This window comes from Bombina bombina, chromosome 4 (assembly GCF_027579735.1).
Source record: "Bombina bombina isolate aBomBom1 chromosome 4, aBomBom1.pri, whole genome shotgun sequence".
NCBI lineage: Eukaryota > Metazoa > Chordata > Amphibia > Anura > Bombinatoridae > Bombina > Bombina bombina.
Window position 1 is genome coordinate 938,224,914 of NC_069502.1, and position 12,927 is coordinate 938,237,840.

The 12,927-nt window shown below is 35.8% G+C and overlaps 1 protein-coding gene across 1 annotated transcript in view; it reads left to right on the forward strand.

Annotated features, from left to right (window-relative positions):
* The window catches only part of FEZ2 (fasciculation and elongation protein zeta 2), a gene marked incomplete in the record, with an annotated part of 214,436 nt that extends 201,709 nt beyond the window's left edge, over positions 1-12,727 (forward strand). Inside the window, 1 exon segment of the mRNA XM_053711917.1 lies at positions 10,871-12,727. Coding sequence (XP_053567892.1) covers positions 10,871-10,887 — 17 coding nt within the window.
* Between the last annotated feature and the right edge of the window lie 200 nt (positions 12,728-12,927).

The following is a 12,927-nucleotide window of genomic DNA, read 5'->3' on the forward strand; positions in this document are numbered from 1 at the left end:
ATAGGAAGCTCTGGTAAATGTCACCATACTTAAGTGCAACTGAGGCACTCGAGTCTCTCTGGAAGGAATATAACTATACAGTATTTTACAGAAACGCAGGCAAATTAAAAAAACTATTTGACTTTAAAATGTTCTCCCTTTTAATGCGTTTCCAGAGATCCATTGTACCTGCTGCAGTGTATTGATTAAAAATAACAAATGCATCTTTATTTTGTCATTAATAATTGCTGCTTTTAACTGTTGAAACTGACACAGATGGTGTGAATTTCATTAATTCAGTATTGGCTTTAGAAAAAGCTATGTAAATAAGAGTTAGCAAGTGATGGCAGGAATAGAGACCAGCCCATTTTAATGGGTGTTCCTGCAGCATCTTTGAATGGAATGCACTTTTTTCAACTTCTTGCTTAGTACATTGTTTATTTGTTTTTTCAACAATTGTATTTCTATTTGCATTATATATTACTTGATGACTTGGCTATTAAATAGGTCCTGGGGAGAACACTGATAATATAGGTTGGCAGTAAATTTATAGCATCTAGATTGTTAGCTCTAGTTAAAAAAACTGTAGTAAGTGTAACAATATTGAAAACTAATAATCTCTGCCAATAGAAAATCACATCAGTTGGCTGCAGTTTGTCACTTGGGATGAATAATCCAGCACTATGATCAAAGATAGAAGAGCCTCATACAGTGCTCATAATCCTTCCTATCTGTACCATGATTGGAGAGAATATATTTTGATTCCTGCTAAAAAATAAGTCATATGTAACTGCCTAAACACGTGAGCTATGAATCCCATAACACGATGCCTTTCCAATCACACAATATACATATTAATTATAGTAGTTTTCATTGTTAAATTGTCCAATTCTGCATATAGATAGATAAGATAGTATTTTACTTCTGTTATAAAAGTTAGAGACACTGAACCCAAATTTTTTCTTTCGTAATTCAGATAGAGCATGCAATTTTAAGCAGCTAATTTACTCCTATCAATTTTTCTTCGTTCTCTTGCTCTCTTTATTTGAAAAAGAAGGCATCTATGCTAGTCAGACATTTTTTGGTTTAGAACCCTGGACAGCACTTGTTTATTGGTGGGTGAATTTATCCACCAATCAGCAAGAACAACCCAGGTTGTTCACAAAAAATGGGCCGGCATCTAAACGTACATTCTTGCTTTTCAAATAAAGATAGCAAGAGAATGAAGAAAATCTGATAATAGGAGTTAATTAGAAAGTTGCTTAAAATCGCATGCTCTATCTGAATCACGAAAGAAAAAATTTGGGTTCAGTGTCTTTAACTTGTTCTATAACAGAAGTAAAATACTATCTTATCTATTTGTGTTCAGTGTCTTATCTATTTGGGTTGTGTCCCTTTAACAGGGGGGCTATTACTTCTGCTTTCATATTAAGAGGCAGGAGGAACCCCCTGAAGTTCTCAGAGCCCCTTGTAGGTGTTCACTTTTGGCATTTTTGCTACCTTGGAAATGTTATGTTATTTATTATGTATTCCTGCTATGAGGATTTGCTATCTTTGATCATAGTGCTGGATTATTTTATCCGCTTCCTGAGGGTAGTTCTGAGTTATTTTTTTTTTAACTTTTCTTGCTTGTAGAGTATATTTAGAACTGAAGGCCAGAGGGAATGAGTTTTTAAAGTTAGGGTGTTTTTTTTTGTTTTAAGCTACATGAAAGATATTAAAGGGATACGAAACCCAAATTTTTCTTTCATGATTCAGATAGAAAGTTGCATAACATTGCAAGCTCTAATTTTCTCCTATTATCAATTTTTCTTCGCTCTCTTGCTATCTTTATTTGAAAAAGCAGGAATCTAAGCTAAGGAGCCGACCCATTTTTGGTTCAGACCACTGGAAAGTGCTTGCTCATTGGTGCGTATATTTTATCAAGAAAATAGAGAGACGCACTCACTGAGACAGAACAATAGCTAGAAAAACTTCCGTGCTTGTCCAGTGCCACTCAGGGTGCAGTCTCTTTTTGCACACTATGCCTTTTCACAGAGAAAAAATATCCTGTAGCATATCATTCTGATCCTGCCCAATGACAGTCCAGCACCGAAATACCAGGAAATTCTTCTCTGAACAAGACAAACAACAAACCCCAGACGTACGTTTCGGCCTCCCTTGGGCCTCGTCAGTGAGGTGCAGTTGCATATATCTAGGGCATGTGTGCAAGGAGTCCACGTCTGGTTTCCCCCTTATACTCTTAGGGAGACCTAAGAGCAATTTACATAAAATCAAGAAAATAGAGAGACGCACTCACTGAGACAGAACAATAGCTAGAAAAACTTTTGTGCTTGTCCACAAGGCCAGTGCCACTCAGGGTGCAGTCTCTTTTTGCACACTATGCCTTTTCACAGAGAAAAAAATCAGTCCAGCACCGAAATACCAGGCCGAAACATACGTCTGGGGTTTCTTGTTTGTCTTGTTCAGAGAAGAATTGCATGGTATTTCGGTGCTGGACTGTTATTGGGCAGGATCAGACTGATATGCTACAGGATATTTTTTCTCTGTGAAAAGGCATAGTGTGCAAAAAGAGACTGCACTCTGAGTGGCACTGGCCTTATAGACAAGCACATACATTTTTCTAGCTATTGTTCTGTCTCAGTGAGTGTGTCTCTCTATTTTCTTGATTTGGTGCGTACATTTTGCCACCAATCAGCAAGCGTAACCCATGTGCTGAACCAAAAATGGGCCGGCTCCTTAGCTTAGATTCCTGCTTTTTCAAATAAAAATAGCAAGAGAGCAAAGAAAAATTGATAATAGAGAAAATTAGAGCTTGCAATGTTATGCAACTTTCTATCTGAATCATGAAAGAAAAAAATTGGGTTTAGTATCCCTTTAAGAAAGCGACATAAAACACAGTGAGATCATCATATAAAATGTTTAATCATGTGCAGATTACATTGAAAGATACATTCATTACTTATTTTGACCATATTTCATGACTTTTTAATTCAGAAAATTGTGGGTTTCCAATTCTAAAAGTTGGACGTGGCTAGTACACCCTTCACAAGACTAACCCTGATAGGTATTTGTCCCTAATTGGTCCCAACAGAGGTGATAAGATACTGCAAAACAATGTAATCTTTGCAAACAAATTGAAATTGGCAAGCCTTACCTATTCCAGTAGCAAGTGTGGATTGGCTCCTCCAAATTAGACCATTGGAGCAGAGAGTTTGCAGCAATAGTTTTTCAAAGGCCAAACAAAGTGTTAATGCATTACACAAGTTTGCTCACTCGACTGGTATGCTATTTTATCTAAAGACTTTAGAAACGTGCAGTAATTGTGTTTTTATTTTCTTAAAGCAGTAAGAAGCTTATCTATCTTTCACACATTTGACAAAAGAATTGTGTGTGATTTCAAAAACTTGGTGCTCTGATTTCCTACAAACCCGATAAAGGCTATAAAAAAAAGTCAGTTCTCATAAATGTCACATCAGCTTGAAAATGAATAACTGTTCAAGAAATGGAAGCATCATATCTTTTTAAAGTTTATTTATAGCAATAATAATCATTCTTCTTATAAATCACGCACATCTTTTTGAATTGTATGTATTTGCATGTAATTTCTTTTCTGTGTATTGTCTTTATTTCACCTGATTCTTGTTTTTGTGTTGTGCTAGCACTGGTGTAAAAAGCAGGATGGCTGAGGTTTGTGTAGCATTGTAATTTATTGCTTAAACTTTCTGAAGAGCTTGTCTTTCATAGGGTGTGAGTCTATACTTACTAGAAGATATAGTTCTAGGTCCTCCATTTTGTATAGATCACTGGTTTTCAAACCTGTCCTCAGGCTTCCCCCAACAGGCCAGATTTTCAGGTTCCCTTGGTTGAGCGCAGGTAAATTAACAATGTTTACTAATGAGCTGATTATTTCACATGTGCTCTAGTTCAGATATCCTCAAAACGTGGCCTGTTAGGGAAGCCTAAGGATAGGTTTGAAAACCAGTGGTATTGATTGTACACTTGCTCCAGTTCAGATATCCTCAAAACGTGGCCTGTTAGGGAAGCCTAAGGATAGGTTTGAAAACCAGTGGTATTGATTATACATTTGCCCAGAGAACATTTGTCATGAACTCTACTTCATTGACCTCTGGAAGAGCCCATCTTTTACAAACAAAAAAAGAGTTAGACTTATAGGGACATTAGCACCTCCCTCAAATTATTTTTTAGATTACACTGCAGGTATCTGAAGGAGAGTTGTTGCACATGTACAAGCCGGTCAGCACTGGATGCAGTGAAAGCTAAAATTAAAAATGGTGGCACCCATGACTAGAGGGAGGAGGGAATAACCTCAATACTATGCATATAAAATGTTTAATGTCCCTTTAACAGGTGATCATGTGTTTTATTTCCACATTCCTATGAAGGCATCAACTAATAACTATTGTTTATGTAGCTTCTTTATCTAGGACACCATTTTATTAAAATACTCTTATATTCTTGTTACTTCATGTAAGTCACTCTGAAAATTGCGCAGAACCACAGTATCACACTAAACTTTAACGGGACATTCCAGACAAAATTAGAATGTACACAGGTGCAATTCTGTTTTGAACATAAGCATTTTCGTTCTACACATGTGGTAGCAAAAACGCATCTAGAAAAAGCTACTGCAGTTTCAAGAGTGTACTTATGTATACTCCATGCACTAGCATTGTAAACACTGCACGTGCTCAGAGAACCTACAGTGCTTGTATAATCTGGTAATGATTCAATTGCCATCACTGCGGACATGATACAAGCCTCTCTGAGCAGCTGCATAGTTATAATAATGATGTACTGAGAATATCTGGCTGTGCTTCACGTGCAGAGAAAATGCTAACACAGTGATTACTTTTACTAGAAGCATTTTTGCCAATACATGTATATGTAAATATGTTTCTATTTAAAGATGTAATGCATCTATGTGCATTTAAATTTTGACCAGAATGTCCCTTTAATAGAAAACCAGAATCAGAGGCTAAAATATGAACGTTTTAGTAAATTTATTGTGGTGTTTTAAAACAGTTGTAGTCATAGCTTCTAGTTTTAGTCTTAGTTTATGGTGTTGATGGTGATTTTGCCTTCTGGTTTCCCATGGCTTAAGCTGAGATACAGTTATAGATTCTACACATTTTTAACTGTTTGTTGGGACATGAGAAGAAAGCCTTTGTTGGGCACGTTTATTTACATTTTACTGAAATAGCCACTTGTTAGCATTAGGACCACAAATTATTCAACACACAATTGGCTGTTGTCGTTCATCCTAGTATTTTTTATAAAAGCATCCCTGTTAATAAAAGTATGGCTGCAACAACTAATCTGTAAGATTGATCATAAAAATAGTTGTCAAAGAATCTCATTATCAATCTCATTATCAATTAGGTGGTCAGCGATTAGTTGATTAATTGCACAGCACCAGCTGCTGCAATCCGATGAACTCCTGCACATGGTATTGTGCAAACATTTTTATTTGTTTTATTTTTTTTGCTATCCGATTAATCGGATGATTATTGTCCGATTAATCGGATAGAAAAAAGATTAAAAAAATAAATTAATTAATTCTTTTTTTGCGCAATCTTAGTTGCAGTAGATCATCAGAATAAAGCAGCTGGTGCTGTGCAACTGACCAACTAATCGCTGACCACCTAATTGATAATGAGATTTGTTAACAACTATTTTTATCATCAAACTTACTGATTAGTTGTTGCAGCCCTAAATAAAAGAAAATCCCGGTTTATACAAGAATTCTTACTCCATTATATCGCACAATTAAGCACATAATACAGATAATACAGTTAGGCTTCTTTTTAAAGGGACATACTACTCATATGCTAAATCACTTTAAAGAGATGCATCATAACTGTAAAAAACAGACAAGAAAATATCACCTGAGCATCTCTATGTAAAAAAGGAAGATATTTTACCTCAATCTCTCCAGCTCACCAGAGTAAGGGCTATGTAAACAGTTATCAGCAGTGCTGATGTAAAGCTTTGCCTTTGCTGTGATCTCATGAAATTTCATAGAACTTAAACTAAATAGGAAAATAACATGACTGTACCTGCACATGACAGATGCACCCTCCCTTGCAAGTCCTGGGACAAGCATCCTGACTGACAGCTTAAAGTCTCTTTACAATGGGGTGTGAATACTTAGGAAATTTAAGGTAAAATATCTTCCTTTTTACATAGAGATGTTCAGGTGACATTTTCCACCACAGCAAAGAACATCAAATCAAGCAAAAACCCACCGCAAAGAACACCAAATCAAGCAAAGAACACCAACTCAATATCTCACAGGTTAAAAATAAAGAAGCAAGATAAGGCCGGTCCTCACAATTACATAGAAATAAAAACTAATATAACTAATCCATTATTTTCATTATAATTTACTTAAGATTTATCTTCTAAAGGGTATAGCTATTGACCCGAACAATGGAGGAAAGGTTTCCTTATTTCTTTCATGTAATTGGCAAGAGTCCATGAGCTAGTGACGTATGGGATATACAATCCTACCAGGAGGGGCAAAGTTACCCAAACCTCAGAATGCCTATAAATACACCCTCACCACACCCGCAATTCAGTTTTTACAAACTTTGCCTCCTATGGAGGTGGTGAAGTAAGTTTGTGCTAATATTTCTACGTTGATATGCGCTTCTCAGCATTTTGAAGCCCATTTCCTCTCAGAGTACAGTGAATGTCAGAGGTATGTGAAGGGGGTATCGCCTATTGAATGCAATGGTCTTCCTCACGGGGATCTATTTCATAGGTTCTCTGTTATCGGTCGTAGAGATTCATCTCCTACCTCCCTTTTCAGATCGACGATATACTCTCATATTCCATTACCTCTACTGATAACTGTTTTAGTACTGGTTTGGCTATCTGCTATATGTGGATGGGTGTCTTCTGGTAAGTATGTTTTCATTACTTAAGATGCTCTCAGCTATGGTTTGGCACTTTATGTATTTATATAAAGTTCTAAATATATGTATTTTACTTATATTTGCCATGATTCAGGTTTCAGTATATTTCCTTTTGCAGACTGTCAGTTTCATATCTGGGAAATGCATTTTTTAGGAAAATTTATTTCTTACCTGGAGTATAGTCTTTTTTTCAATTGACTGTCATTTTCAAATTTGCGGGCAGAATTAGGCTCGCGAGGGCACAAAATGCTAAAGTTTATTTTTGCGTCATTCTTGGAGCAAGTTACGTTCGTTGACGCAAACTCGTAATTTCCAGCGTCTTAGTTGACACCTGGTCCTTTCACAAGGTTGCGTCATCTATGACGTGAGTGTGTCGTTTCCAGACGTTTTTGGAGCCAAAAAATATTTTTTCTGTTTGTTGTGCGTCATACTTGGGGCCAAATATTTTCATTATTTAAGACCCCATTCTTTTTTGCCTCCTACCTTTTTTCTATGTCAGAGGGCTATGCTGTTTGCATTTTTTCCCATTCCTGAAACTGCCATATAAGGAAATAGATCATTTTGCTTTATATGTTGTTTTTTTCTCTTACATTTGCAAGATGTCTCAAACTGATCCTGTCTAAGAAATCACTGTTGGAACCCTGCGGCCTGATAACTGTTCTACCAAAGCTAAGTGCATTTGTGGAGGTTATACGTCATGATAAACTTTTATATGCAGAGAATGTATCCATCAGTAGTAGTTCATTACCTGTTGCTGTTCCCTCAACATCTAATGCACAAGATATACCTGTAAATTTATTTATTTTTTATTTCCGATTCTATTCAGAAGGCTTTGTCTGCCATTCCGCCTTCTAATAAACGTAAAAGGTCTTTTAAAACTTCTCATAAGGTTGATGAAATTTCAAATGACCAGCAACATACTGAATTATCCTTCTCTGATGAGGATCTATCTGATTCAGAAGATCCTGCCTCAGATATTGACACTGACAAATCCTCTTATTTAAAATGGAGTATATTCGTTCTTTGTTGAAAGAAGTGTTGATTACATTAGATATGGAGGAAACTAGTCCTCTTGAGATTAAAACTAGTAAACGTTTAAATTCTGTTTATAAACCTCCTGTGGTTATTCCAGAGGTTTTTCCAGTTCCTGATGCTATTTCTGATATGATTTCTAAGGAATGGAATAGGCCTGGTACTACTTTTATTTCTTCTTCAAGGTTTAAAAAATGGTATCGTTTGCCAGCAGTTAGATTGGAGTTTTGGGAAAAGATCCCCAAAGTTGATGAGGCTATCTCTACTCTTGCTAAACGTGCTACTATTCCTACGGAGGATAGTACTTCTTTTAAAGATGCTTTAGATAGGAAACTTGAATCTTATCTAAAGAAAGCTTATTTATATTCAGGTCTGCTATGACTACGGCCACCATGGCCGAAACATGTTAGCAGCTATGCATTGCTTACTCTTGTTTTGGGATGCCTCCCATTTTTAACCTGTTGGAATAAAGATTTTTGAATTTTACTATACAGCGACTCACTTCCCTAATTCATTTCTGCTACTACCAGCTCTTGAACCGCTGTTATACCCACCTGGTCGGGTTCTACGTCAGTCAGCCCAGGTACCTAGCATCCTGTCTTGGACTCCCCCCTGCATACACGTCACTGTGGATGTCAGTGGAGCCTCTTTTCCGGATCACAGAGATACACGCTGGGAGCGTGTGCTGGAGAACAAGCCGGATCAGCTGCATACGGCAGGTGGAGGAAAAGTTTTACAGTCGGGAAGAGCAATTTACAGCCCCGATGTCCTCCTTGCGCCTACATTGATCGGCTATCAAGGTATCAATTTATCCATTTCTCTTTGTATCGAGGTGGGGGGGAATCATAAATGGATAGCACCATGATATGCTTACATAGGTCCTGGTGAAGATTCGTTCCATCTCATCATATCATACGGACTTCACTTTTTTGAATTTGAATATGAACTTTTGCAGTGTGCCTACTTTGACTTGAATCCACTTCCATTAAGGCCAGACTTTTTATCTCAAGGTCCATTTTTCATCAGGATCTCAAATCATTAAATTTGAAGGTATGGAAAATGAATGCTTAGTGCTTAGTCATAGAGGTTTCTCTGACTCAGTGATTAATACTATGTTGCAGGCTCGTAAATCTGTTTCTATAAAGATTTATTATCGAGTTTGGAAGACTTACATTTCATGGTGTTCTTCTCATAAATTCTCTTGGCATTCTTTTAGAATTCCTAAAATTGTACAGTTTCTTCAGGATGGTTTGGATAAAGGTTTGTCTGCAAGTTCCTTGAAAGGACAAATCTCTGCTCTTTCTGTTTTATTTCACAGAAAGATTGCTAAACTTCCTGATATTCATTTTTTGTGCAGGCTTTGGTTCGTATCAAGCCTGTCATTAAGTCAATCTCTCCTCCTTGGAGTCTTAATTTAGTTTTGAAGGCTTTAAATGCTCCTCCGTTTGAGCCTATGCATTCTTTGGACATTAAACTACTTTCTTGGAAAGTGTTGTTTCTTTTGGCCATCTCTTCTGCTAGAAGAGTTTCTGAATTATCCGCTCTCTCTTGTGAATCTCGTTTTCTGATTTTTCATCAGGATAAGGCAGTTTTGCGGACTTCATTTAAATTCTTACCTAAGGTTGTGAATTCTAACAACATTAATAGAGAAATTGTTGTCCCTTCCTTGTGTCCTAATCCTAAGAATTCTTTGGAGAGATCCTTACATTCTTTGGATGTGGTAAGAGCTTTAAAATATTATGTTGAAGCTACTAAAGATTTCAGGAAGACTTCTAGTCTATTTGTTATATTTTCTGGTTCTAGGAAAGGTCAGAAGGCTTCTGCTGTTTCCTTTGCTTCGTGGTTAAAGCTTTTGATTCATCAATCTTACTTGGAGTCCAGTCAAGCCCCGCCTCAGAGAATTACAGCTCATTCTAATAGATCAGTCTCCACTTTGTGGGCTTTAAAGAGTGAAGCTTCAGTTGATCAGATTTGCTTTTGATGTATTTGCTTCTTCGGAAGCAGTTTTTGGTAGAAAAGTTCTTCAGGCAGCTGTTTCAGTTTGTGTCTTCTGCTTATGTTTTAAGTTTTTCTTTTCATTTATGAGAATAAACTTATATTTTGGGTTGTGGATTATTTTTTTCAGCGAAAAATGGCTGTTTTTGTTTTATCCCTCCCTCTCTAGTGACTCTTGCATGGAGTTCCATATCTTGGATATTGCTATCCCATACATCACTAGCTCATGGACTCTTGCCAATTACATGAAAGAAAACATAATTTATGTAAGAACTTACCTGATAAATTCATTTCTTTCATATTGGCAAGTCCATGAGGCCCACCCCTTTTTTATGGTGGTTATGATTTTTTTGTATAAAGCGCAATTATTTCCAAATTCCTTTGTTGATGCTTTTTACTCCTTTCTTTATCACCCCACTACTTGGCTATTCGTTAAACTGAGTTGTGGGTGTGGTGAGGGGTGTATTTATAGGCATTTTGAGGTTTGGGAAACTTTGCCCCTCCTGGTAGGATTGTATATCCCATACGTCACTAGCTCATCGACTCTTGCCAATATGAAAGAAATGAATTTATCAGGTAAGTTCTTACATAAATTATGTTTTTTACCCTTTTCACAGGGTATTTTTGAGATTTCATGTAGTTTGGACCTGTCTACCTGTTTCTAAATATCAGCTATCTTAAGAGCAGACTATTCAAATTGAATTATTTATATGTTAGTTCTGTCCTCATTGGACTTAAAAGCCAGTACTGTGAGATGCCATGTCTAGTTATATAGACTGCTGGTGTTTGCTTTTTGCATTATCTGTAAGTACCAATGTTTCCTTGGCCTTTGTTCGTTTGCCTTTGTGTTGACGTTCATTTTTTGTGTCTTTGTTTTGATCTGTGCTTGTAATTAACTGTACTTTTCTCTATTACTTTTGCAGTTCTGTGTCCTAATTAAGGATTTCGATTCTTCTCAGCCTGGCAAGCTTGTCATAGTTGTGAATGACATTTCCTGTGTTTCCATGGATCAATTAGAAGTTATCTGTCCACAGCCCATGTAGCCGAAGCTATGTTCATCAACTTCATATATATTAGCAAAAAATTGTATTTTTCAGCATGGTAATGGATTTTGTTAGCTGTTTTTGCTGTCTGCTAGCAAAGTATTATGTCACTAGACATCTGTATGTTGCTGAAGGGTTGCATACCATAGCAAACTTACACTCTTTAGCTGCAAACAGGGTTTTGTTTTTTGTTTTGTGATATTTATGAGTATAGAACAAATGTACAGTTTTAACCTGGTTTTTATGTGTTTAAATCTATTTTTACAGTAAATATAAATGAAAACACACTAATTCCTGTATTTAACAGTTTTAAGACGGGGGGGGGAGACAAAGTTTCATATACATAAAAATAAGTTTTGTTTTTATCGGCGGATTAATATGAGACAAAAAAAACTATTTTATTTAATCTCAAAACATAAAAGGGATGAAACGCTAATTGCACTGATATAATTTCATAAGATATAAGAATGCTAAAATAGCATAAGTTTATAAACACTACAATAACCGTAAAATATGCAAACTTACAAGAAATTCATGTGAGCTAGCTTTTACAATTATACAGTAATGTGTAGCATGTGATTTGGGCTTTGTTGATACATTGCTTTTTAAAATAACATTCTCACCAATATATTTGCAGTTTAAGTTAATTAAGACAATTTGATTTTTTTTTTCAATTGGAATGTATGTTAAACTTTTTTTTAAATTTAATTCTGCAATAGAATTATCCAAATTTTCAACATGCCTAAATGATTTCAATGCTACAAGAGAGATTACATGTCCTATAAAAATATCTCTTAATGTTTGTCTTAATCTGTTCCATTAATCACGCAAATAAAGTTAACAAATGTATATAGGTTGTTGAAAACGATATGTAATGTATACCAATGAAAACAGTATTGCTAAACTAAATCAGCCAATGGGAAGGAGACGTGTGTATGACCCGTTCAAAGGGAATGTGCTGTGTTGCACTGCGATAATTCAGTCCAATTAACCCCATGGTATGTGTTCAATATTAAAAGCAGACAGTTGTGGATTAACAGTATTTTGAAACATTTCTAGAAAGGTGATGTAAAGCTATCTATGGCAAAATTACAGTTGTACTGATTTCTAGAAATGACTGGGCACAGTTGTAATTTTCTGCATTATGTTTTGCACATTTTTTTTTTCCAATTGCGCCCTTTGAGACATTTTTTATAGATAAAACAGTGTTTTCACTAAAATTATTAGAACGGTTTGTGATCTACGCAATTAAAAACTAGTAAAAAGCAGCTATATAGTAAACCCCTCTGTTAGACTTGCAGGGATGCTAGTGCTAAAATGAATCATGAGTTTAGACAGAGCATGCTATTTTTGCACTAAAGTTTCCCCTATAACAATCTATTCATCTTTGTGTCCTTTTCAGGAAAAATGTGACAACTAGTTACCACACCCATTTCTGACAACCTACCAAGCATTATGTCTATAAGGTGACATTTTTAAATCTCATTGTGATCTGTTATTTAAACTCTATATAAACTCTATATTAAACAATCCAGGAATTTATATTCACCTTCTGGGGTCAAGAAAGCACAAGGCACTTTTGCAGGTTAAGAGATTTGGACTGTAATACTTTAGGCAAACTCATTGTATAATTAGCTAGCACTAAGCTGTGTATGTATCATATATGCCCAATACCCAAAAGCATACTTGAAATGCTTACACTTTCATTATTTTTACTAATAAAGTATATGAAAACCATTGTTTCTACTGCATATTGTTTGTGTTTTCCTCTAATGCTCTAAATGTTTGAATCATTTTCATATGTTTTGATTATAGCCCTTCCAGCAAAAAACAAAACAAAAAAGATAAATGCATATTCCATTCTGCACTGTTTGTGTTGTATGTGCTTTCTTCTTAAATGGAAAGAGTCCACAGCTGCATTCATTACTTTTGGGAAT